Raw genomic sequence first — 27,913 nt, 5'->3', positions numbered from 1 at the left:
ATTAACAAAATGAATTAAAATTAGAAATCTGGATCCTCTTTGTATGACCTAGAATCATAGAAAGTACTTGGTACCTATAGTAGCCAAGTTCATAGACTCAGAAAATAGAATGGTGGATTATGGAGCCAGGGAGGGAGAGGAATGAGGAGTACTGAGTACAGATTTTCGGATGGGGAAATATAAAATGGGAAATGTTATATTATGTGTATTTTACCACAGTAAAAAGAAATTTAGTTCCCGTTTCACTACCCCTGCAAGTGCTCAATAGCCACATCTGGGAGCGGCTAACACAATGAACAACATGGATACAGAACATGGTTGTCATCCAGAAAGCTCTCAGGTCAGCACTACTATAGCCCTTGGTAATAAGAATCCAATCCTAAAATCCTCTGCCAAGAGTCCTAGAGGGAGTAAGTTTACTGAATAAAAGTAGGAATTGGTATAGAAGCTCAAAACCCAGTAGGGTTTTCTTTTCTTTGTGTTTGAAACATATAGTGTTGGTTCCACAATGTTCTTTAGTCCTACAGAGCCACTTAATTTCTAAGCAGCCTTCATGTTTGACCAAAAGCATGTACATTTCCTAAAATAAAAGGAAGTGTAACCTAGTGATTAAATGGTAGGGCTCTGAAGGCAAAACTTGGGGCTTGAGCTAGCAGACCTTGGAAAAGATACTTAGCTTTTAAGATTCTGTTTCAAAATGAATCAAATTGATAATGGGAATAAATATCTCACAAGGTTGTGATGGTAATTAAATGAGATCAAAGACCTAAAATAATTACTAAAAGTAAGACTCAGCAAAAGGTCAAAGGTTTTACACATATAAAAGAATGAAGTTAGATCCTTACCTCATACCATATACAAAAATTAACTCAAAATGGACTAAATGCCTAAAATGAAGAGCTAAAACTATAAACGGTTAGAAGGAAATACTGGTGTAAATCTTGGTGACCTTAGATCAGGCAATAGTTTAGAACCATTTAGATCCTTTTCCCAATGGTTTTTTAACTATGATACAAAAAGCACAAACAACCACAAAGGGGCAGGGGAAGCAAACTGGGCTTCATCAAAAATTTAAAAAGAAAAAAATAAAAAGAACCAATATAATGGAAGAAAACATTTGCAAGTCATATATGTGATAAGGTCTAGTATCCAGACTAAATTAACAACTCCTACAATTCAACTCTAAGACAACCCCCCCAAAAAATGGGCGAAGATCTAAATAGACATTTCTCCAAAAAAGATGCTCCACACATCATTAGCCATCAGAGAAGTAAAATCCAAAACCAAATGAGATGCCACTTCACACACACTAGGGTGGCCAGAATTTTAAAAAGACAGATAGTAACAAGTGTTAGTAAGGATGTAGAGAATTGGGACTTTCACACACTGCTGGTAAAATGCAAAATGTTACATTTTGAAAAACAATTTGGCAGTTCCTCTAAAGTTTAAGTATGGAGCTGCCATATGACCCAGCAAGTCTACTCCTAGAAATACACCAAGGGCTGGGGTAGAGTGCTTGCTTTGCATGCACAAGGCGCTGGGTTTGATCCTCAGCACCACCAAAAAGAAGAAGAAGAAGAAAATACATTAAAAAAAAAAAAAAAAGGAAAAAGAAAAAAAAACATATGTACCAGTAAAAATTGTACATAAACTTATAATAACCAAAAAATAGAAACAAACCAATGCCCATCAACTCTCAAATGGGTTAAACAGAATATGGTATATCCATACTATGGACTATTACTGAGCCATATGAAAGGAATGAAGTACTGATTCATGCTAAAATGTGAATGAACACTGAAAACACTACACTATATAAAAGAAACAAGACATAAAAGGTTTCATATTGTATGATTCCTTATATGAAATGCCTAGAATAGACAAATCCAGAGACAAAAAGATTGGTGATTGCCAGAGACTACAGAGAAACAAAAATGGACAGTAAACATTAATTGATATGTGGTTTCTTTGGAGGAAGAATATGTTCTGGAATTAAGTAGTGGTGATGACTGCATATTCGTGAATATACTAAAAACTACTGAATGATAAACTTTAAGAAGACAAATATTATGTATGCTATGTGAAATATAACTCAATTTTTTAAAAAAGCTTCATGAATGACCAAAACCATAAACACATAAAAGAGCCCTCATTAAACTTAAAGATGAAGTAAAGAAACAAACATCTTTTAAAAAGAATATAAACAAATATAGAGATAAATCTACATTAAACTATTTTTCTAAATTTCTTTTTTGGTTTCCTTCTGAATTATACCTATGTCTGTCTCTGTTCCTGGTCCCAGTCTAACTACAATCCAAGAGAGACTGGAAAGTAATCTTTTATTTCTCTGTTGTAACTAATAGTGCTCCTCACCCCAAAACTCTGCAATTACCTAAAGCACATGTTAATCATTGACAATATCTTTGTAAATTTCATTTATTACATATGATATTTTGACATTTGCATTTGCAATAGGCATAGGTAAACACCCAAATTTCAGATAAAACAATGATTAAATAAAGAAAAAGGAGATGAGATATGCATAAATGGGACTCCATGTCATGGTTTGGAGATGAGGTGATTCTCCAACAGCTTTTGTGTTAATGCAGAAATTTTCAGAGGTGAAATGACTGGACCTAATCAGTCAGACTAACTGGGTGGGAACTAGAGGCAGGTGGGAGGTAGCTAGACTTGGGTCACTGGGGCTGTTCCTTGAAGGGTGCATCTTACCTGCTGCAATGTGCCATGGTCTCCTGGTTGCCATGAATGGAGCAGCGCTCTCTACCAAGCCCTTCTGCCATGATATTCTGCCTCACCTTCAGTCCAGAGCAATGGAACTGACCCACCACCTACTAAACCTCTAAAACCATGAGCCAGAATAATCTTTTCCTTCTCTAAGTTGTTCTTGGGTATTTTGATCACAGAGACAAGAAGCTAACACAACTTTCTTCTTCAACATGGATTATATGATACAGTATCACCAATACAAGTCTATCTCAGCAAAAGCGGATCATGAATTGAAAAAAAAAAAAAATAGGACTTCAAGTTTAAAGATATCTTCTTTTCTGATGCTGGGCGCAGTGGCACACTCCTATAATCCCAGTGGCTCTGGAGGCTGAGGCAAGAGGATTGCAAGTTCAAAGCCAGCCTCAGTATCTTAGCGAGACCCTAGGCAACTTAGCAAGACCCTGTCTCAATATAATATATATTAAAAGGCTAGGGATGTGGTTCAATGGTTAAATGCACCTGGGTTCAATCCCTGATATCAGAAAGATATCGTCTCTTCCCAAACTAAATCCCTAAGGATAATAGAAAAAGTATACATAGTAAATGGGGAAAACAGAAAGCATTTCTTTTAAAATCTGGGACAAGACAAGGTTGCTCACTCTCACCGTTCCTATTTAATGCTAGAAATTCTAGTCAGAGCAATTAGACAAGAGAAGGAAATTTAAAAAGACAAAAATAAGAGAGGAGTAAGCCAAATTATCAAGGTTTGCAGGTGATATGATCCTATACCTAGAAGATCCAAAAAATTCCACTGAAGGACTGCTAGACTTAATATACAAATTTGGCAAAGTAGTAAGTTACAAAATCAATAACTTTCCTATACACCAACAATGAACCTGCTGAGAAAGAAATTAGGAAAACAATTTCATTCACAGTAGTCTCAGAAAAAAAAGAAAAGAAAAAGAAAAACCTAGCAATAAATCTAGGAGATAAGAGACCTCTAAAATGAAAACTATAAAACATTGAAAAAAGAAATTAAAGAAAAACCTCAGAAGATGGAAAGACCTTGCATGTTCATGGATAGAATTAATATTGTTAAAATAGCCATACTACCAAAAGCAATATACAGATTCAGTGCAATCCCCATCAAAATACCAGTAACATTCTTCACAGAACTGGAAAAAAAGTCCTAAAATTCATTTGGAAGAATGAATATAAGACCCAGAATAGCCAAAGCAATTCTAAGCAAAAAAAAAAAAAGAAAAGAAAGAAAGAAAAAAAAAATCAATGCTGGAGGAATCACAATGTCTGACTTCAAATTATATTACAGAACCTATAGTAACAAAAAAATGCATGGTACTGGTATAAAAACAGACATACAAATAATACAGAATAAAAGACACAAAAATAAACCCACACATCTACAATCAATTGATCCTTGACAAAGGTGCCAAAAGGATACATTGGAGAAAAGACGGCCTTTCTAACAAATGGTGCTGGGGAAACTGGTTATCAATATGTAGAGGAATGAAACTAGACCCTTATCTCTCACCTTGCACAAAAATCAACTCAAAATGAATCAAAGACCTCGGAATTATATCAGAAACTATGCAACTTCTAGAAGAAAATGTAGGGTCAACACTTCAGTAGGTAGGCACAAGCAACACCTTTCTCAATAGGACCCTTAAAGTTCAGGAAATAATGCCAAGAGTTAATAAATGAGATGACATCAAATTTAAAAGCTTCTGTACAGCAAAGGAAGAAAAATCAGGAATGTGAAGACAGAACCTACAGAATGGGAGAAAATCTTTGCTAGCTATACTTCTGACAGAGGATTAATATCTAGACTATACAATGAACTCAGAAAACTTGGGGCTGGTGTTATGGCTCAGCGGTAGAGCGCTCGCCTTGCACATGCAAGGCCCTGAGTTTGATCCTCAGCACCACATAAAAATAAATAAATAAAATAAAGATAGTGTGTATAGTGTCCATCTACAACTAAAACATAAATATTAAAAAAAAAGAACTCAGAAAACTTGACACTGAAAAATCAGATAACCAATTAAGACATGGGCAAGTGAATTAAACAGACACTTTTCCAAAGAAGAAATACAAATGGATAATAAGCATATGAAAAAATGTTCAACATTATCAGCAATTAGGAAAATGCAAATCAAAACTACACTGAGAGGGCTGGGGTTATGACTCAGTGGTAGCACTCTTGCCTAGCATGCATGAGGCACTGGGTTTGATCCTCAGCTCCACATTTTTTTAAAAAATTAGTTAAAAAAAAAACTACATTGCGATTTCATCAGAATGGCAGTCATCAAGAATAAATGCCAGAGAGGATGTGAAATAAAGGAACACCTTTACACTCTTGATGGGACTGCAAAGTTAGTACAACCACTATAGAAATCAGTATGGAGATTCCTCAAAAGCATGAAAACTTCATAAGACCCAGTTACACCAGTCTTCGGTATTTATCCCAAAGAATTAAATTCATTATACTATAGTGATACCTAAATACTCATGTTTATAGTGACACACTTCACAATAGCCAAACTATGGAACTGGCCTAGATGTCCATCAATGAATCAATGGATAAAGAAAATGTGGTAAAAATACACAATGAAATTTTATTCAACTATAAAGAAAACGGAATTATGTCATTTGAAGGAAAGTGGATGGAGCTAGAGACCATTATGTTAAGTGAAATAAACCAAACTCAGAAGGTCAAGGGTCATATGTTTTCTCTCCTACCTGGAAGCTAGGGAAGAAAAAGGAAAAGGAAGGTGGGTGGAGGTCTCACGAAAATCCAAGGGAGATCAGTAGAGGAAAGAGACAAGAGGTGGGAGGTGGGGGGGTGGGGAGGTGCTGGGGGAACGATATTGGCCAATTATGGTGTTATATTGTGTGCATGTGTGAATATGTAACAAATTTCATCATTATGTATAACTATAATGCACCAATAAGAAATGTGGAAAAATAAGAAACAAACAAAAAGATAAAAGTTTCAAAAATATAATTGTGGAGAAAAAAAGATATATAGAATGAGAAGCAGGTGAGGAAGGAAAGAGTGCAAATTCCCCCTGAATGCTGTCTAAAGGGATAGAGCACTGGAAAGTACCACATAACTGTCAATGACATCAGAAATAAGATTCTGAAGTCCCATTATCCTGTCAAAGAAGTTCACAAAAAGAAAGAATGTAGAATATGAAGGATAAGCAATATTTAACTAAGTAACAGATAAGCCTTTCCCAGGTTAAGGAAAGAGAAAACTCAAAATAAACAGGCCCACAAAATTTAAACAAAAGGAGAAATTTAAACAAAAACAATAAACCCACACCTAAAAAAAAAATCATAACTTTAAAACATAAAGATAATAAAATCCTCACAAGTACCAGAAGAAGAAAGTAATTACCTGCAAAGGAATCAGAAAGATCTGTAACAATCTTATTGTCAGCCCACTTAATTTCCTTGAATTACTAAAGGATGTATTCCTGCAAGAAAAATATACCCAACATGTCCAGCAATGCAATAAACAATGGAAAACAAATAGTGAAAACTATTAAGTATGTATTGATTTAATTTTTTTTCACTAAAAACTAGAACCTAAAATTATAGACAATGTAGAAACAAGAGGTTGGTTAAGGAAGAGTTAAGTAAAAGAACACTATGGTTCTTGTTTGAAAACTAGTTTGGGGTGGGGTGCATACTCATCTTGCATGAAGCCCTGAATTCAACTCCTAGCACCACACACACCAAACAACAACAACAAAAGCATAGTTAAGTATTGAGTATTAATTTTGCCTTAAATATAAGGATAACTATCTGAAAGCAGTAGAAAAGATAAAATTTGGGGGAAAATTGTACTAGGAAATGATCCAGAGGTTCTATAGCACATAGTAAAGATAAATAAAGAGGGAGGGATTTAGGGGAGGTAAAGAAAGGGAATTTGAGCTGGGCATGATGATCCACACCTGTAATTCCAGTGACTCTGAGGCAGGAGGATTGATAGTTTGAGGCCAGCCTCAGCAACTCAGTGAGACCCTCAGCAACTTAGCAAGACCCTGTCTCAAAATAAAAAAATAAAAAGGACTAGGGATGTGACTCAGTGTTGAGGTCCCTGGGTTCAATCCTCACTACCAAAAAAAAGGGGGGGGGGAGTGTAAGGAATGAGGTAATTTTAAATAGAAAATATATTCACATAATTATAATCTTTTAATGTATAGAGTCATAAGGGACACAGAGAGAAGAAGAGACAACATTCTATTTTTGGTTTTAATTTATAAAGCTCAGACCGACAAACTAATTTCCAAAGATGCACAAGAGCGCTGTAAACCTCTGATATTTCCATTTGACTTTATATGCCAAACACAAAATTTTCAAACTATTAAACACTCCTTAAATTGTGATTTCAACTCTACGTTTTCTCTTTAAATGGTTGTCTTAAGGTTTCTGTTTTATGAATATAATAAAAAAATACTGGTGAATGTGCCCAAAATAGATGCTTGGGAAACATTGGTGGATAAAATGGTATGTAAAACATACCTTGGAGAAAGGTAAAAATCTAGTCTAGATCATGTAATGTTGTCATACAGATACAAAAGATTACTAGAACAGAGGGGGAGCCAGAAATGAACCCACACATACATGGACAATTGAGTTTTCTATTGTCATTGTTTTTGGTTTGGGTTTTTTTGGTATTGGGGACTGAATCCAGGGGTGCTTAACCACTGAGCCACATCCTCAACCCTTTTTTATTTTTTAATTTGAGACAGGGTCTCACTAAGTTGCTTACAGCCTCTCTAAATTTTTTTTAGGTCTCACTAAATTCTGAGGCTGGTCTTGAATTTGTGATCCTACTGCCTGAGCCTCCCAAATCTCTGGGATTACGGACATGTGCCACCACACCCCCAGCAACAATGGGGTTTTGACAAGGATGCAAAGGCAGCTCCTGGGGAAGAGATAATGACTGTCACCAAACAGTGCTACAACAGGACATCCATATGCAAAAAAGAAGGAGGAGAAGGAGGAGAATTTCAATGTACACCTTACACTATATATAAAAATTAACTCAAAATAGATCACAGGGGAAAAATTGATCATAGGCCTAAATGTAAAGTATATCTAAAACCATAGAATTTCTGAAAGAAAATATTATGACCTTAGGTTGAGCAAAAAACTCTTTGTCAGGCACAGTAGTGCATGTTGGTAAACCCAGTGACTTGGGAGGATCACAAATTCAAGGTCAACCAGAATAATTTAGTTAAGACCCTGTCTCAAAATTAAAAATAAAATAAAAAAGGACTGGGGATGTAGCTCAGTGGTTGAGCACCACTGGATTTAACTCCCAATACAGAAAACAAATTTTTTTCCTTACATATGACATCTTCTCCACTTCAAAATGGGTGAACTGGATTTTATTAAAAATTTCCAGCTAGTTTCAGTGGTGCACACATCTGCAGTTTCAGCTGGCACAGGCAGGAATATCGCTTGAGTTCAAGGACAACCTAGGCAACATAGCCAGACTCTGTTTTACACATGAGGAAACTGGAAAGAAATCTGTCCAAGGTCACATGCCCAGTATAAGGCAATATGCTCACTCAGAGTCTCTGCCACCAATCAGCTCTCTTTGTCACATTAAATACTAAATATAGTCTAATTTGCATATGTTATAAATTAAAATTTATACCAGACCTTCCAAGCATTGTACAAAATGGCTTAGTGACAGCTCTGGAAACTTCTAGCTTCAAAAATTCTATATCCATGATTTCCATCATATCTATGATTTCCAAGCCTTAAAGTCAGAAGACATTTGTCAACACAAAAAAAATCAATCAGTGGGCATTAAACAGCAATAAAACTTAACAACAAAGAAGCGAAAGAAGATTCTAGAAAATATCAGAGTACATGCATAGTTAAGAGTAAATACTACTAAGTGAGACTTTTGGGTTTATTTGCATGTATGTCAGTGCTGGTTCATAACATACATTTTTTACGGTGGGCCATAATCAAATTTGTAATGACGGGGAAGTGTTGCCCACCTGTAATCCCAGCTACTCTGGACCTATGGAAGAAGATCACAAGTTCAAGATCAGCCTGGGCAACTTAGCGATATCCTGTTTCAAAATAACACTTTTTTAAAAAGGGCTGGAGACATAGTTCAGTGGTACAGCACTTGTCTAGCATGCACGAGGCTGTGGGTTCAAGCTCCAAAACCTCAAAACAAAGCAATAACAAAAATTTGTATACTACCATTATAGATTAAGAAAAGTTTCTTCTACATCAGAGAAAGACTGCTCCAAAGATGGCCCCTCTAATCCTCTCCCACCCTCTCCTCAAGTATCTTCACTTAAGAAACCCCACAGAGCCTGGGTAGCTTGATCAGAGCAGTACCAAGACTTCTAACTTGAGGGTCCAGAATTTAAGTCCCCATCCAAGTGAACTCAAAAGTACACTGTGAGTTCCCCAAAGGGCCCCGCTCCACAACGGGAGTGGCAGAGGCAGGGAATGCTGATGGGAAAGGAAAGCCCCCTTGCTGGTCCACCAACACCTCCTCCCTGAGACCACTTCTGTGTTGGGTTTAATAAGAACAGCCCAGAAAGGCGAAAGTCTGAAGGAGAACACAGGATGACAGCTACTCAGAAAGGGGCAATCAAACAGTGGGTCTTTAAAAAATATGAAATCAGAAACAAGCTACAGAGGACTTGAAATGAGAGAGGCAGCCCCAGAGGTTCTGACAGAGCCAGAGGGAGGTGGAGGCAGTTGCTGAAGTGAATGAAATTTGTAAGAGGGTAGTTTGTTCTCACTTCATGAAGGTTCCCTGAAAGCCTGCCAAGTGTATGGCAGGGCCGTGCAGGGCTGCAAACACAAAGAAAAAAGACCTCTCTTAGCAATTAGAGGGGAACAGAGGGAAGAGAAACAGCTACAACGCACAGCTAGCTAGGTGTTAGGAGCACTGAGCATGTCTGAATCTTATACAGGAGGCAGAAAAGAACTGACAGGGAAAGGCTGCTCCAGGGAGAGATCTGGCACGTTAAGGAACTAGAGGTGAAGGAATGCAGTTTGAAGGTAAGAAGAGGTGACATGTGGTCTGAGGGTCCCAGGAGCATTTAGAGTAAAATCCAGCTATTACCTTCCTCTCTGGATCCAGAGGTGCTACAGGGGCTATCTCTCACCCACTTTCTTCTGCTCCACTTTCTTTCCCTCATCCACTCAGAACTTTTAGAAACTTCCTCACCTTAGGGTCTCAACTTGCTTCTCCCTCTACCTGGGAGCCTTTCCCAGGCTCCTTCTCTGCACTCAGCCCAGCAGCTCCATCTCACCTCCTCTGATCTAAATCACATCCTATCACTTGTGCTCATAGCCCTGTGTCTCATGGTCCTTATCACTACAAAACAATTAATTATCTTTTTACTGTGTACATGTGTCTTGTTAGCTTCTGTACTGTCTCCTGCACAGGCAAATTCAATGTAGCCTAAGGCATGAGTTCAACAATTAAATCAGTTGACAGAGCTACCTCTCAAATGCCATGCTCAGAAGTTTGGAGTTTAATCCCCAAAACATGAGGAAATCACTAAGAATTTCAGGGGAGACTAAGGTGATCAGATTTACACTTCAGGAAGTTCCCTCTAGAAATTGACTCCCTGGAGGGGTTAGGGTGGAGGAGTTAGATGGTTGTTCTAGAGCACAAATAAGAAGAGATGGAACCAAGGTACAGGCTGTGAAAAGGGATAGAAGGAATGGATCTGTGAGAAGCTCCAGCCCATGGCCCATGACCCACGGCCCACTGGATGTCGGGGACAAAAGAGAAAGAAGACCTGAGTTCCTGACCTGATGGCCCCTCTCACCAAGATGGTAATGGGGAAGAGGTTGGGCCTGTGTTTGAACTTGCTGAACCTGAGGTGCCAGCTGTTCTGTTGCTCCCATGAGATGGGGCCTCAGAAGGGAGATAAGAAGGTGAGGATGCACACAGGCTGGAAGAGGGAATGGAGAGTGCTGAGGCAGTCTGTGTCTGGTGGCCCTTTCTCCCCCTGATCTTGTTGGCTAAGGATTGAGGGGTTTCAGCCTTGGTCACTGCAGAACAGCTCAAACCATCTCCCAACAGGGCACCTACAAAGCATATTCAGTCCTCAGGTCGATTGCATTTACCCTCCCAGACTAATCAACCAAGTTTCAATCAATGATGTTCCAGGTGAGAGACTGATAGATCTAGAGATCTGCTGTAAACACTGTTCCTATAGTCAGCATAATGTTCATATGCTCAGCAGCAATGTGTCCTACACTTAAACGTGCTGGGAGGGTACACCTCAGGTTAGATGTTCTTATCCCAATAAACATTTTTTTTTTTTTAAATAGCCGAAAAGCAAATAAGAAGATACATGAACTAATCAGACAATACTTATGAGACATGTAGGCATTGAAAACCTTTGTTTGTGGAAAACTGTTTATACAACAAAGGCAACAAAGCAAGACCTCACCTGGGGATATATAGGTGTATTTTGGGCCATGGATAACAGTAAGCTTACTGGTTTCCACTGGTCTTTATTTTCTCCATATTTTGGAAATGTCACTGTAACCCTTTGTTATCTCTGCCATATCTGTTTACTGTGGCTTGGACAAGGGTTCACATGCTGGTGGCTTGGTTCCCAGTGTGGTGATGTTGAGAAGGTGGAATCTTTATGAGGCAGGCCTCCTGGAAGGTGCTTGGGTCACTGGAGGTACCACTCTCAGAAGGGATTAAAGCTGGTCTCAAGGAACAAGTTAGTTCTCAAGAGAGAAATCTGTTATAAAGTGAAGCCACCCCACATCCTTGGCTGGTTTTCTTTTTCTGCTTCCCTGCCATGCTGCTTCCCACCAAAGGGACTCTTATCAGAGAACAAACAGATGGAGTTGTCTCACCTTGGAACAGCTTCCAAAATTGTGACCTAAATAAATCTCTTTTCTTTATAAAGTACCCAATGTCGAGTACTCTGTTATACACCAAACCCCTCAATATGTGAAAAATGAAAAGGTTGCCATTGGAAGAGAGAGAAGGTATTGGTGGTGATTTCTGCCTTTCTCTATTTTTTTGGCACTGAAGATTAAACCCAAGGGTGCTATACCACTGAGTCATGTCCCCAGTACCACCATTACCCCCATTTATATTTTTATTTTTGAGACAGAGTCTTGCTGAGTTGCTGAGGGTCTCACTAAGTTGCTTAGGCTGGCACTGAACTTGCAACCTTCTGCCTCAGTTTCCTGAGTTGCTGGGATTACAGGCATGCCTGGCTCTCCTTTCTGTAAATTTTTAATATTATAATTCTTTATTTTTTAGCAAACCCAGGGCCTCATGCATATTAGATAAGTGTTCTACCCCTGAGCTACTCCCAACCCTAAAAATATATTTTAAAGAGGGCTTTTTGGTACACTTTTACACTTTACATTATTACAACCACCATGGAGGTTCATCAAAAGACTAGGCCCGGAACCTCATGTGACCTAGTTATAGCACTCGTCAGTATTTATCCTAAAGAATTAAAGTCATAGGACTATAGAGAGACTTGTGTAACCAAGTTTACAGCAGCACAATTCACAAGAGTCAAACTATGGAACTGGCCTAGGTGTCCATCAATGGATGAATGGATAAAGGAAATGTGGTGTAAATGCACAATGGAATTTTACTCAGCCATAAAGAAAAATGAAACTATGTCATTTGCAGAAAAGTGGATGGAACTAGAGACCATTCTGTTAAGTGAAATAAGCCAAACTCAGAAGGTCAGGGATCCTGTGTTTTCTCCCCGTTATGTGGAAACTAGAGAGGAAAATGAAAAGAGGTGTGAGGGTGGATCTCATGAAAATCCAAGGAAGATCAATAGAGGAAAGAGACCAAGTGGGGAGGTTCTGGGGAGCAATATTGGCCAAATTATATTGTTATATTGTGAGCATGTACAAATATGTAACAACAAATCTCATCATTATGAACAACTCTAATGCACCAATAAAAATGTGGCAAGAGAAAAAATAATAAAATTTAAAACGAAGGAACATTTTTTCCTTTAGTCTAAAATGTGGACACAGCCAGGCATGATAGTATATGCATGTAATCCTAGTAACTCAGGAAGCTAAGACAGGAGGATCACAAATTCAAGGCCAGCTTGGACAACTTAGTGATCCTCTGTATCAAAATTAAAAATAAAAAGGGCCAGGGATATAGCTCAGTGGTAGAGCACCCTTGGGTTCAATCTCTAGTACCACAAAATAAATAAGTAGATAGAGAGATAAAAATGAATTTGGATCCAATGGACTGTGTACTACAAAGTATAGATTACCACTGTTTGTATTTTGTAAATAGTTTGTAGCTAAGTACAATTAAAATTATTGTAAAAACAAAACAAATTGAGAACTCAGAGCTTCCTACAATAAACACTTAGCAGACATTTATTGGTTGGGTCAATTAAATAAAAGTGCCTGAACAGAATTTAAAGTTAAATTAACCAAAGCGTTAAAAAGAAACTCATGTCTGACTTTGGCCCACATCAACACTTGAAACTGGGTATCAAATGGGTCAGCTTTATGCCTAGGTATGCTTTAGTATCTGCTAAGGTCAGAAGTATGGACCATCCATCTTCCATGCGGTCCTGACAGTACCTAAATTTCCCCACTACCCCAGGTGTGGAACAAGACTGCTGAAGACCCTAGGGATACTCAAATCACCTGAAGAAAAGCAATGAGAGGAGTGGTCACCTCACTGGGCCATTACCAGTCTTTAACATCTGCTGGCTAATTACTTAATCTGGAATTATCCAGTAGCCAGTAGAATCTGTCAAAAATTAATTAATTAATTAATTAATTAATTAATTAATTAATTAAAAAAACAGGACTTGTAAGTAGAGAAGGAAAGGAAAGATGAACTAGCACCTTGAACAACAGGGCTGCCTGGGGACTGTGCCCCGCTGATCTGTGGGCTGGGGATGCTCACAATAAAGAAGTAACCAGAAATCAGAAAAAACAGGAATTGAAGGTCAATGTGCTTCTCCGTACAGACTTAGCAGGGAAGAGACCCTGCATTCCTGAGTCTAAGGGGTCGCTCTGGGGAGAATGAGGCATTGTGTGAAATGAACTTCATAATTTCTGGCACATTACAACTGTCAGCTTATTAATTAAGAAAAGTTCTCTGAGAGGTGACAACTTTGAATAGATTCCAGACAGAAAAATAAGACAAAGGTTTAATGAAAGAATTAGGATAAGGTGGTAGCAAAGTGATGGCAAGCAGAATGGCTAAAAAGTCCTGGGGTAACGTCAGATCGGATCCAAGTCCCCGTTCTGCCACTTTCTAGCTGCATGTGACACCACACATGTGCCCCTGAGTCTTAATTTCCTCCTCTGCCAGGCTCTGTCAGTGTACACACACCCACATTTTTTCCCCTTTTTCTTCCCAGCCCAAGCCCAGGCAACAAGAAGGTCCTTTGTGGAATGTGACTACAGCCAGAAGCTTGAGAGGCTCCCTCAACTTTAAGGGGAAGTTAGAATGCCTTTGCTATTAGCATTCTAATAGCAATTCTAATAGGGTCAACAAAGGCTTAGGGATCTGCATAGTTAAAAGGAAGAGGCTTCTAGTTACTTTCTATTTACATTATCTGTGGCTCCTTTACATTTCTGGAGGTAGGCTGATCAATGGAACTACTTACATATTTAAGACCTAGGAGTTCTTGAAGAAATCCCAATCCAAAAGGGAATGAATCCTATGGATAATAATAGCACTATAAAGAAGAGGATATACAGAAATCCTGAAGATCCCCTGTCCATTTGATAAACTACTTAATAAGGCACATTAAATGAAAATAACACATATTTTTCAAAGGCATGAAGGTAAAGATCAAATCTTTCTCTACAAAATCCTCTCAAAATCACACTGGTAGGCAACCCAAACACATGATACCATACATAGGTATTTCCTTAACATGCGCATTTGATGACATTTCTGATGTGTTCTGCCTTACCAATGCTCCTTCCTGCAAATGGGGAAAGTGTTCTTAAGACTCAAGGTTGCTTTTATCCAGTCCTCTCTTTTACACACTGAGAAATGGATCTGCAGTTTCTCAAGAGGTTTGCAGAAGGAGAAAGTCAACTAGCAACCTGAACACTTTAGGCCAGGAGTGAAAAGCCTATTTAAGTGTGAAACAGAACTAGGGAAAGCCACTGTCACCAGAGAGCTTTAAGGCTTTGGCAGAGGAGGGAGGATAAAAAAAATTTCTTAAAAAGGTAAAAGATATAAAAAGAATATAGGAAGTAGAGAAGAAAGAAGAAAATGAGCAGGAAAGAGGTGGCTATGGTAGGGAGCAAAATTGTCTGGATTTGCTATGGAGTTGGGGAAAATGGAATAAAGCAGAAGGTGAACTCAGGTGAACACATAATTATCTTTGACAGGCAAGATGCTCTTTCAGACTTGGAGCCATTTCTTATCTAGAACTTCAGGACTTGATTTTTCTGCCTGGTATTTCCATTAGTCTATATTATGTCTGTCTTAATATTAAATTGGGAGAGGTTTCTAAGAAAAGTAGAGTCAAGTTTCTGTGAGACTCTAAATCACTGGTGATGATCACTGTGCTTACAAAACATCTGATTTAAGATGATGCTTTCTCTATATAGGTATTAGAGGAAGCACTTAACTAAGGTGTGACTTTGGCAGCATCATTTAAATTTTCTTTTTAAAATATGGAATACATGGGCTGAGGTTGTGGCTCAGTGATAGAGTGCTTGCCTAGTATGCATGAGGCACTGGGTTTGACCTCCAGTACCACATAAAAAAACTAAGTAAACAAAATAAAGGTATTGTGTACGTTCACAACTAAAAATATTTTTTTAATATGGAATACATGGAATTTGCAGGCCACCTGTACACAAGGTTCAAGTTAATCTCTATATTGCTCCAATTTTCACAGATGTTACCAAAGTTAAATTGTTTAGGGCACTAATGTGACTCCATTTTTGAAAACAGCTTCTACCTCAAGGCCTGTTCAGAGGGAGGGGGCGTGATCCTTGTCCTTGGAAAAATCCACAGACCACTCCTAGGCACATACCCACCCTGCTGAGTTGTTTAACAGGAGGGATCTGCAGCACCAGGTGTCCCTAACTCAGTTACACTAGGTGAGGACCCATAGTAACCCCCTAGCAACCACCAATCAGCATGAGACAGGGAAAATATCTGAAATGCCTGGTGACCCTCCCAGTAGCTTCAGTGATTGATAACATGGTTAGGCCACCCTGCAGTCTAGCATATACACTCTTGCAACCTCTATCGGCCTAAACCAATCAGTTCAAATATACCCACCACTTGAACTAACCAATCATCCTTACCCAACTTGTTCCCACCAGTGAATGAGCTAAATCAATGTTAAGAGTTGTTGTTTGATTTTCCTGCAGTATGAAATGATTTGCTGTGTGATTTTGTGACTCATAGAGTATCCCCCAAAACCTATAAAATCTCACTGAACAAAGGACCAAACCTCACTCCCTGGGATGGCTGCGTCGGGAATGGTTGTGAGTCCAGGCTGGAGCCTGCAATAAAAACTCCTGTGTGATTGCATCGGATTCGGCTCCTGGAGGTCTACTGGGGTCCCATGAATCTGGCATTACAAACCCAGGGGCATTTTAGTGTTGAGCTACATCCCCAGTCCTTTTCATTTTTTATTCTGAAACAGGATCTCACTAAATTGCTGAGACTAGCTTCAAACTTGTCATCCTCCTGCATCATTGGGATTACAGGAGTGCACCCCTTACCTGGTGAACCCAGCTCTTTTGGAACAAAATGGAATTTCAAGGAAAGGGACTTACATTTTCACATAGTTGACCCTCTTCTCTAAGCATTTTTTTTTTTTTTTTTTGCGGGGGTGCAGTCCTAGGGATCAATCCTAGGCCCTTGCTCTACCAGTAAGCTATATCTCCAGCTCTTGACCCTCTTATAAAACTCAAGTACTTGTAGCTTATGATGTGGTCTCAGAAAAGTTTCTTTGCCATCTCTTGAGTCATGGTTTCAGTATCAGAAGAATGATTATCTCAAATTTCAAGGAATGATGGGAAGAAAAATCATATAATTTTAAAAATTAGATAAAAAGAGTTGGGGATTTAGCTCAGTGGTAGAGTACTTGCCTGGCATTCAGGAGGCCTGGGTTCAATCCCCAGAAGCAAAAAAAAAAAAAAAAAAAAAACTTAAGGGAAAAAAGTGATTAATAGTTGGGAAATGATGAATTCACATTATGTACACACTTTCAGGAAGAATCATCTGCTAACCCTGGATCTTCATGCTTCCAGTAACAACCAAACTGTTGCTTTCTCAGATTCTAAGTGAGTGTGCAGGTTGCTGTGAAAAATAGGCCAAACTTAGGTAGACTGTGGTGGGCAGATGTCTTAACCAAGTTTCCCCTAAAAATTGGGAAGGTCTTTGAGGGGAAAACCAATTTCACTTTCTGATTAAGTATTTTATTGTATTTGGTACTGGGAATGGAACCCAGAACCTGGCACACATTTAATATGATCTTTTAATTGCTTTCCTTGTTATTACAACTTTTAAAGCACAATAATTTGCTAAAGATTTAAAGTCCATGGGTCTAAAATAATAATTAATTATGACGCAAATTGTGGGATTGTTGTGGAAGAAGGGTTGCTTAGGGGCTGGACTGGGCTACACATCCAGCCCCTAAGCAATTGTTTTTAATGGCTTCATCATTGCCCCCTTTCTGAAGATTTATCTGGACTGTAGAGGTTAAAGGTTAAGACTCACCTTATCTGTGATTAATTACAATGAAAAAAAAAAAAAAAAAAAAGACTAAGAAGTGCCTAAATCTGTCCGAAACAGAAATAAAGTGCCTAAGAACACTCCAGGTATTCATGAATAAAATATGGGGTGGAAGCCAGAGAAGTGCAATTTAAGTCTCACCTTAGCTGCACTACATATTCAATGCACAATGTGGTAAAACTCACAAGGTGGTGCTTTAAACATGAAATCAGAGATTCCTTTATAAGCCTCACAGATTGAGGGAAATGAAAATTGCATTATCCACCTCAGCCCACGTGTCTTGCACAGTTCCTGACGAATTGCCTTGCAACTAACTAGTGATGCTTGTGGGTCATGCATCACCCTCCTAGGATCCCATTTGCCAGGGTAAGTTTCTGAACCTCATGGGAAAAGTCCAAGGTCTCCACTAAGAACAGGCACTAAACCAAGTCTCTTAGGATGGAGAAGGGAGAAGAATTCACTACAAAAATGCTTTGCTTGAGTTCAAAGTGCATCATATCCATCTTTACTCAGAATAAATAAGTCCCTGTTTTTTATATTCCATTTCTTAAGTTTGAGAGCAGGTAAGTGTGAATTTTACCCAAAATAAAACAGGATTATAATGCAACACATCAAACAGACTTCTGAAGGACACAGGGAGGGAAGCCAAACTCCTGGCTTCTCTACTCCCATCTCCAACTCCCTGGGACCATATCAGTTGGCATGACAATCATCAGGGCCAGTCCTAGCTGGAATTGCTGATGGGAGCCTATCTGCTACTGTAGAAAACAAATGTGCTGATAAAGATTCTGCTCTAAGATCTATATCTCCAAATCAGAGGTAAGGAAACCTGGAAAGAACAGGGGCCAAAGATAACAAAGGAAGTCTGAGATGAAGACCACCTACCTACATCAGGCAGGTGGAAAGAAGCCAGGTTTAAGTAATATTTACCAGGGCAAATGTTAATGAACTGATCTTCTCACTACATTAATATATTCAATACTTTTTTAGCAAGATTCCAGGATGATCCTAAGAACTCACATGGGAAGTTTTATTACCGAAGTCATCAAAACATCAGCTACAGGCAAATTTGCCTTTAGGTTAGCAGCAAGGAAAGTCTCCAAGTCCAGGATCTGGAAAAGCCATTGTTCAGGGAATCTTACCTTTCGGGCATGGTTTTAATTTCACTTTAACTTCAAGTCCCAACATCAAAAATTTAAAAGTTCCCCCTTAAAGAACCGCAGAATAAACAAACAGGTCCTGTGCTTTTCCAGGAATGTCTCTGCCCCAACCCCCACCCCACCTCCAAGGGACAATATTAGATTGCTGACTTTTCCTCCCCTTTTCTTCTGTTTTTTAAGCATATCACACATGCACCCCATGGTGCACCTACCATTTCAAATATCTTGCAAATATATCCCCATTCTGCCTCTCCAGAGTCTCCAAAGAATCTGGGAGGAGCTAACAAATGCAATTTTAATAATAATGAAGCAGCTGAACAATTTAATTACAAAAGGTAGCCCCAGAGACTCCATAGAAAGGGTGCAAAGCCTTTCTTTATCTACAAAAATGTGGCCTGGAGATCAACAGTGGGACCAATTAGTGGGAATGCATTAGAGAGAGGTGCACAGGTGCACACACCAGTTTAAGAAAACTGGGAATTAGCACAAATCCTCCCAGGAGAGAAGATGGTAGGGAGGGAAAAAGAAAAAAAAAGGTGACTTGGAAAGCTGTTTTCTCATCTGCCAGGCTCAAGGCTAAAGTTTACTTTTTTCTGATTCATTGAAGGTAGTGTCTACTGTATGTAGAATAATCAAAACTGTCCTCAGAGAAAGACTTTGTTCAGAGAATTTAAAATAAGTGAATTCTCGATAAAAGTTCTAAAAATATCAAGCCACAAAGGTACTTTTATCCCTTGCCCAATTTCTTCAGTATGAAAGATTAAAGAAGTTAATTCCTTCTCTAAGATGCATACAGCTTCACCAAGAATAATGTTATGTTTAACAGCCTTGTTCTACTGACCTTTCCAAGTGACCTTACAACACAGAATCTTTTGCTTGCTTTTGAGGAAATTTTTAGATTGTTCTTTCGGGAATCCTAAAAAGCGCTCAACGTCCTTACATCTTAAAAAATAAAATACAGGAAGCCTCTACAGGCTGAAGGATAGCTACAACCTGCTTCTTGAACAGGAAATAAGTTTGCTTCAGGGGCAAAGAATGTCCTCGCCCCGCGCTCACTCCCAGGCAAGCACTGCCATGCCCAGCTGGTGACACTGAGCGCAGATAAGGTGTCCTAACAACTGTATTTGCCTGGATCCCGGGAAACCCGCGACCGCTCGGCGATTCCCGTAGTGAGCATCCCCCCCAGCAACCGCCCCGAGGGGGCTCCCACATTGAAGCCCCAGGACCCCTCCCGTGGCAACGCGGGACAAGACTGACACCCGCAGCTGCAGACGACCCTGCCAGTCACGCTGCCGCCGGCTGCCTTTTTTTAGCCACGACATCTGACCTCCGCTTAAACAGCAGCGTTCAGGGAGAAGTCCCAGGGAGCGCCGGCGATCCTCTCCTTTCCCAATCCCGGGACTCTGCGGAGAGCTCTAGGGGGAGGAGGGGAGAGGCACCAGCCCCGAAAGGGGCCAGAAAGCGCGCGATCCTCCTGCCCAGACGCTTCCTCCTTCCCGCTTCCCCATCGATCACGGTCTCCCCTCCGCCTCCAGCACCGGGATCCCCCATTTTGCTGCTCCAGGTCGCTCCTCTATAGCCCCTCCCCTCCACCCCCTAAGTCCGATCCCCTGGATCCCCTCCAAGTCGGCGGCCCGCGCGCCTGGCCCGGCCGGGGCCGGAGAGACACCGAGAGAAAGGAAAGGGGCGCGAGCTGAGGACTCGCGGGGCCAGGGGCCGAGCGCTCACCTCCCTCCTCGTTCCCACTGTCCGGATCGGCGTCCGAGGAGTCGGGCCCGTCCCCGTAGTCCGCTAGCCCCACCAGTTCATCCTCCTCCTCTTCCTCCTCGTCGTCCTCGTCCTGCGGCTGCGTCTTCCCCAGCACCTGGCTCATCGCGCCCACCGGCCGTCCGGCCGTCCCAGGGACAGCAGGGGTCCCGGGCGGGAGCCAAGCCGCCTCGCCAGCCGCCCACAACCTATTTCTGAATTGGGGTTTTGTTTGGAGCTTCGCGGGAGCCGGCGGAGGCGGGGGCAGCCTGTACCCAGCGGCGGGCGGCGCCCAGGTCCGGGTCGCGCGGTTCCCAGCGCGCCCCGAGCCCCCTCCCCCGCCCGCCCGCTCGCTCGCCCGCTGGCGGAGGAGTCAGCCGGAGCGCGGCAGTTCCTCCCCGAGGAGGGAGAGGGAGAGACTGCGTGACCCGAGTCACCTGACACACACTGTCACACACACATACACACACACACGCACACACACGGGTGCGCGCGCTCACCCGGCTGCAGGCACGGCTCGGCGGGGCGCTGGGCCGAGGCCACACACACACACACACACACACTCTCTCTCTCTCTCTCTCTCTTTCTCTCTCTCCCTCTCTCTCTTTCTCTCTCTCTCTCTCTCTCTCTCTCCCCCCCCAACGAGGGGTGCGGGGCGGCGCGGCGTCCTCCACCCAAAGAAACACTCACACACAGACACACACGCTGAACACTGGCCCCCGGACGCGTCGCTGTCACCCACCGCGGCTGCGCGCCAGGGGCCCCCACGCGGAGCTACTGCACGTGGTCCGCAAAGGCGGCCGAGCCGCGGGGGGCTGGGGGTGCAGGGAGGCTGCACATCCCGAGAAACCTCCTCGCATCCCGCTACATACACACCAGCAGTGCTCTTCCTTGGGCCGCAGCCTCCAACTTTAAGTCCTGGGCTAAGGTTCGGGTCCCAAACAGGCTTTCCCCCAACACTGCTGTGCCCAGGCCCCCACCCCAGAGCAGCATGCCTGCCGAGGACACCAGGTGGATGCTGAAGTACCCCGAGAAAAGAACTCAGAGAAATGCACAGCGGCAGTGCAGTCTCCATAGCAATTGCTTTTTAATGTGTCTTTATGGTTCAAAGTGTTTCCCACCAAGAATATTCAAAACTCAGGCCTACGCAGATATAAATGTTTCTGAAGAAATCACATGCCTAGTGGCTGCCTAGACTAAATAATAATTCTTCTGCAGCCTTTTGGAAAAGGTCTCAGGTGTACAACACGCTCAGGGGCTATTCAGAGCCACCTACTCAAGTCTCATTGTTGCCTAGACTGAATCCCACCTGAAATGTTTCCAGGCTTTTGTGGGAGGGGTGTGTGTGTGTGTGTGTGTGTGTGTGTGTGTGTGTGTTTAGGGGGTGAACAATTTTCAAATAGGAAAAGCAGCGATGTGGGGGTGAGACTAAAACGTGCTTTCTTCCTTCATAAGCTTTTCCCCTCAGAACATACTGTACCCACCCTCCCAGAGTAATGGAAAAAAAAAAAAAATCACGTGGATGAACTTCCTTCTGTTAAACAATAAGAAAAAACCAGCTGGCCAGCAAGGTGATCCAGATCCTACAGGTGCCTGCAGTTCAGCAGGTGTTGTGACAGAGGAGAAAAGGAGAAAGGCAGCTCGGGCTGAAGACTGTCTGGGCCCCAAGGGTGCAGTTTATTTACTGAGCACTACCTGCTGGGGATTACTAGTGGGGTCCAAGGATGCTAAGGGCAGGAATAGAGGAGCTCTAGTTCTGCCAAATCATCACTTGTGTCCTGGATTATTTAGTATTCCTGGGTGTTGAAAGTAGATGTAAACATCTTCTAGTGGGTGGTTGCTTCTGATAGGAAAGTCCTAGATTTTCCAGGTGGACAAAGTGTAACTTGGTATGACTGCATGGGTCAAGGTCCTTCCCAGGAGGAAACTGAAAAACCTTTAGGTGAAGGGACAATTTGTAGGGTTGTGGGCAGAATTTGGGGAATCAACACAAGAATTTGCAATAGTGGGAAGATATTACCACCTCTAAATTTATCAAGGAGAAAATAAAGTTATACTTCTGGAGAGAGGCAAAAAAGGCATTTTAGCTGAAGGGGAAGTAGCCACTGCTGGAACCATCTGACATTCAGGACACAGCAGTAGAAGGAAATACCCAGAACTCTCCAATCACACCTTCCCGCCACTCTTTTGTAGAAGTTTCCCTTTGGTCAAATCCAAGGGGAAACCAGATCACAAGAAAGCCTGGACCTAGTGGAGACAATAATGAGTAGGGAGGGCAGACTACTCCAGCAGGTAGTGCTCCCAGCCTGGAGTGGGATACAAACAGCATAACCAGCATAAGAGGCTCCACTTACTGTTATCACAGGCAAGTTACCTTTCTAAACCTGTCTCTTCATCAATAAAACATTACCCCCTAAGAGTTATTAGGAAGATTAAAGGAAAATGAAATAAAACTCAGGTTCTTTCCAAGTTCATTTCCTAGGGGTAATTTTCCTAGCACATTTTTATCCTTTCTATAAAAGGAAGCCCTGGGGAAGAAGACTTTCCCAGAATGACTATGAAGACTTGCTTCTCTCCCAGAGCTAGCCTACTAGCCTGGGAATGCCTTTGAGCTGGCCTGATTCAAGCTGCAGAGAGCTACTTAAAGATGCTAAAAGACAGTCTAGCATCACCCCAGACTCAGACCTACTAGGGCATCCATGCTGTTGTTACTAAGTTTATATGCCCCATGGACCCAGGAGTGGCCATTCCCCAAGAAGAGAGCTCTTGGGAGAAATACCAGCAATAGATCAGAGCACATCCTATTTGAGAATAGGACCATCTTGAGAATAAAAAGGAGCAAGTACCACAAAAATCAAATGAAAATAAAGTTTTCAATTATTCTCTACTCCCAGCTAGATAAAAGAGTGATATACAGGTTAAAGACATTCTAATTCACTGTCATTTGAGAAATATATAGTATTAGCAAAGTTTGAATAAATAAGACAGGAAAACATGTATTGCTTTTCATTTTTTGCTATTCTTATTTCAATACTGTCAGTTTTCAGACAAGGGACTTGTTGGGAAAAAAAATCCTTGGAACAATTCTAGAATTTAAAAATCATTTGTGTGAATTCTTGTTCAGAATTTAAATAAAAATTGAAAAACAGGACAAGAACCCTAAAAGTCTTTTAGAAACCCAGTGTGGGATCTGCTCAGTGAATTAGTGGCTATCTTGGCCATTCTTTGTCCTGGAGCTCAGCTTGTCTGTGGATGTCTCTCTACCAGAGTGTTCTCATTCTTTGTATGTAACCATGGCAAGTGGCCTTATACTTGACCAAGGCTTAGGACATGTACAAAATAAAAGAAAAGAAAAAAGAGACTGTAGAGGGTTAGAGAAAGGAAAGGTAGAGAAAGAGAAGAAGATGGATAGTACATGGCGATCTTCTTCAGTATATCTTCCTTAATACAGACCTAGCGTATTTGAGAAAAACTTTAGGAAGAGGGAGAAGACAAGATTTCTACTCACTGTAATCCTTGGGAAATGCCATAGGGAGGTAAAAATGAACTATAAACAAGTAACTAGGAATGAGCTGATATGCAAGAAATGATAGCTTGAAGAATCCATCCTCCAGGAGTCCCTGAAGATTTTAAGGAATCACAATAAAATGACAATTAAATGCTTTTTATTGAGCAGGACAGGGGGATACTGGGGATTGAACCCAGGGGCACTTAACCACTAAGCCACATCCCCAGTCTTTTTAAAATTTTTATTTTGAGACAGGGCTTTGCTAAGTTGCTTAGGTCCTCAATATGTTGCAAACACTGACCTCAAACTTGCAATCCTCCTGTCTTGGCCTCTTCAGTCACTGGGATTACAAGATGAATTTTGTTTCTTGCCCATTATTTTCTAAAAGTAAATGGAGATTTTTCCATAAATGATATACTATTTCAAAATAATGTGAACTTCAAAATATTGAGTAAGTAATATTATCTTCCCTACTTTATAGATAATAAAACTGAGGTTAGACAATTTACCCAGGTGCCACAGGAAGAAGAATGGCGGAATTACTTGAAATTCAGGCAACTCTTATGTGAGAATTTATTCCTATTTAATGGCCAAGACTAAAGGCTACATTACACCATTGAACTGAAAAGGGTGGGAGGGAATTAGAGAGCTGGCTTCCAATCTTCTAGGTCAAGAAGAAAATATCATCGAGTTTGGGGATACAAGCCTGAAATCCCAGCTACTCTGGAGGCCAAGGCAGGAGGATTACAAGTTTGAGGCTGGCCTTGGCAATTTAGCATTATCTTCAGCAATTTAGTGAGACCCTACCTGAAAATTTTTTAAAAATAAGGGACTGGGGATGTTTCTTAGTTAGTAAAATGCCCCAGTCCAAAAAAGAAAGAAAGAAAGAAAGATCAAGAACCCACATAAACACTCAAAAATTTGTCTGCTTTCTTAGGCCATTTAATTTATAGGCTTTCATTGAGAGGAAGGGGGGGGTGCTGAAAAACTTCTTAACCAACAAAAGAGAAAACTTCTTGTTATAATAAAATTGTCCATCGTCATCATTCCTTTTATTTAGAACACAACCATCAAGTGATTTAGTTCCTTTTCTGGTTTAAATGGCCATATTACACTGTATGCTAAACTAAAGCATAAAATCTAAATGCACTTTTGCTTGAAATTCTGAGTTTCAAAGGCCAAAAGTTTGTTTCCTTATTTCAGTGAATTATTTTGCTGTTACCAATTAGATGTCTTGTGACAAAGAACATGAGAGCTATTTAAAAGAAACCTGCACAATGTAGGCAGAGTAATTGCAGTCCTGAATAGGGCAAACAATTAAATACAGCCTGCATCCTGCATCCTAGGGTATTTTGAGGCATCTCATGGCATTGTGCCTGGTTCCTGGGATTCACATGTTGAAAGCTTTTCACGCTTTCTTTTTAAATATGTATTTAAAGCTATTCACTCTCAAAGCAAACAAAGAAAAGAGCCTGCTGCAGGATCTTGCTGGACTCCTTATATCCAGAGAACCCAATCAGATTTCTCAAGAGGGAAGCTCAGAGCCTCTGTCTCACCTAAGACAGTTGATGAAACTCATGAAATCATGAACATTCATGAAATCACGTTCACTGAGGCAGACCATCATGGAAAGAGATTTTATTAAAATAATGTTCAACTATTTTAAAAACATACATATGGTAAAAGAACCCAGGGCTAGGAATGTGGCTCAGTGGTGTTTGTCTAGCATGTACCAGGATCCAGGTTCAGTCCCCAGCACCACAAAAACATACTGTGGGAATAACAACAAACCCTAACAGCACAAAAGAATATCTACTGAAAAGTTAATTTCTCTCTCTCCTCTGACTATAATCAACCCCCATTCTCAGGGGGAAACACTCTGCCCTTAAATGAGCAAACATACTCATAGCCATTTTAGAGATTTATATTTTATAACATTTTTTTCTTTTTTGGGGGGGAGGGGCAGCGGAGGGGATTGGGATTGAACCCAGAGGCACTTTACCACTAAGCTGCATCCCCAGACCTTTTAACTTTTTTATTTAGAAGCAGGGCCTCATGAAGTTGCTTAGGGCTTTGCTAAATTGCTGAGGCTGACCTTCAACTTGTGATCCTCCTGCCTCAGCCTGCTGAGTTGCTGTAACTTCATCCTTTTAATCATTGACTAATGCTAAATAAATAAATAAATAAATGGAAATCGGTGGGATTTTTTAGTGTTCTTTGAAGAAATAAACAGAGAAATGTGATTTACAGGGATAATCAGAGAAGACCTCTCTGAAAGAGAGCTAGCACAGAAAAAGTAAGGGTGGAAAGTAATACTCTGAAGGTGTATCATCAGCTGGAAAAACCAAGGAAAAGGGTCAGGGCTTGGTGTTGGAGGAACCAAAAGGTCAGGGTAAGGTAAGAGGTAGCCACAAGGCATAGGTCGCCTTTTTGGACAGGTTGGGAATTTGGATTTTATTCTAAGCACCACTGGAAGCATTAACAATTTTTAAGAAGAGAGGAGACATGGGTGGTTTACTTTGATAAAAGCTAATTCTGATAGATTGTCTCTGAAGATAACCACGACCATCCATCCCAACCCATGTGCCCTTTTGCAAATGTGACTTTGTCACTCCTCCCCTCCGTTACCCTCCTTCTTGAATCTGGGCAGTCCCTTTGACTTGCTTTAGTCAGTCACTTTCCTTTAGTCACACTTGAGTATGGTAGAAGTGACAGGGACATGGTGCAGCTTCTGAGACTGAAATGTAAGATATGGTTGCTTCCTTTTAGCTTTCTTGTAACCTTGAACCACCATGAAAAGAAGTTGAGGCTAGCCTGCTGGAGAGGCTCCATCAGCAGAGAGACCCTGAAGGGTGACCAAGCACACGGTCACAGTTACAGAGGCCCCAGTACTCGGCTATTCCAGTTGAGGGACCAGACATGTGAGTGACACCATATTGGATTCTCCTGCCCAAACTTCAGTTCCATGCACAAGTGTGGCTCTGACCAGGCGACAGACTCTCTTCTAGCTGAATGCTGCTCAGCTAACACAGAATCATGAGCAAACAAAATGAGTGCCTTTAAAAAACCATGGAAACTTTTAGTTGCGTGGTTATGCAACAGTAGATAACGGATGGACATACTCAGGCTGATGTGGGGAAAATGGATTGTAGGGGCCATCAGGGTAGAATGAGAAATAACAGTTCAGAGGCCACTGTGGTTGCCCAAAAGATAAACAAGAGGGAATAGAGGAAACGGAGAGAAGTGGGTAGATTTGAAATAAGTTTACGAGGTAATGTAAGATTTGTTGACGATTTTGACACTGGAAGTCAGCGAAATATTCCTCTGAGGCATTTCATTTGAGCAATCAGATGTACGGAAATGAAGTTTATTAAAAAAGTAAGTCTCACATAGGAACGGGCTTATCCTGCAATTTCAATATCAATTATGTTATTATTTTTGTTGCTTTTGTTTGCAGTTCTGGGAATCAAACCTAGAGCTCTATGCTGTTAAACCAGTACTCTTGTACTGAACTACACCCCCAGCCCTGTCATCTTGTCTCTTTAACATAAATAATGAAGTTTTCCAATTGCAAGCCATGACATTTGTGTTATCCAGGAAAAGTCCTAAACTAATGAGTTAGAATTTCTGTTTACAGACATTTATAATTTTTTTTGATATATCTTTGTGGACCTTTAAGAACAAACTTTTGACATCATAATGCCCTACCATGAAGCAAAAAGCTTTTGACAGTAGAGTCAGCAGAACAGAGGTATTAAGAACTCCATGTATCTATAGATCGGTTTGGACTTGGCAATTCCTACTTTGAGATAGTCACACCAACTTGTATACTCAGTGATGGAGGAAGGCAGATTCTCCAAAACAAATAATCTTATTACAAATCCAGTGTGGCTGGGTGAGGTGGTGCACACCTGCAATCCCAGTGGCTCAGGAGGCTGAGGCAGGAGAATCACAAGTTCAATGTCAGCTTCAGCAATTTAGTGATGTCTTAAG

The 27,913-nt window shown here is 40.9% G+C and overlaps 1 protein-coding gene across 1 annotated transcript in view; it reads right to left on the bottom strand.

Moving 5' to 3' along the window:
• Positions 1-20,839, bottom strand: part of Rragd (Ras related GTP binding D) — a 42,892-nt gene extending 22,053 nt beyond the window's left edge. The window contains exon 1 of the mRNA XM_076858430.2: positions 20,395-20,839. Coding sequence (XP_076714545.1) covers positions 20,395-20,539 — 145 coding nt within the window. The 5' untranslated portion in view covers positions 20,540-20,839. The remainder of the gene's footprint in view (positions 1-20,394) is intronic.
• Between the last annotated feature and the right edge of the window lie 7,074 nt (positions 20,840-27,913).

This window comes from Callospermophilus lateralis, chromosome 6, assembly GCF_048772815.1.
Source record: "Callospermophilus lateralis isolate mCalLat2 chromosome 6, mCalLat2.hap1, whole genome shotgun sequence".
In the NCBI taxonomy this organism is placed as follows: Eukaryota; Metazoa; Chordata; class Mammalia; order Rodentia; family Sciuridae; genus Callospermophilus; species Callospermophilus lateralis.
This window is presented reverse-complemented; position numbering and strand designations above follow the sequence as displayed.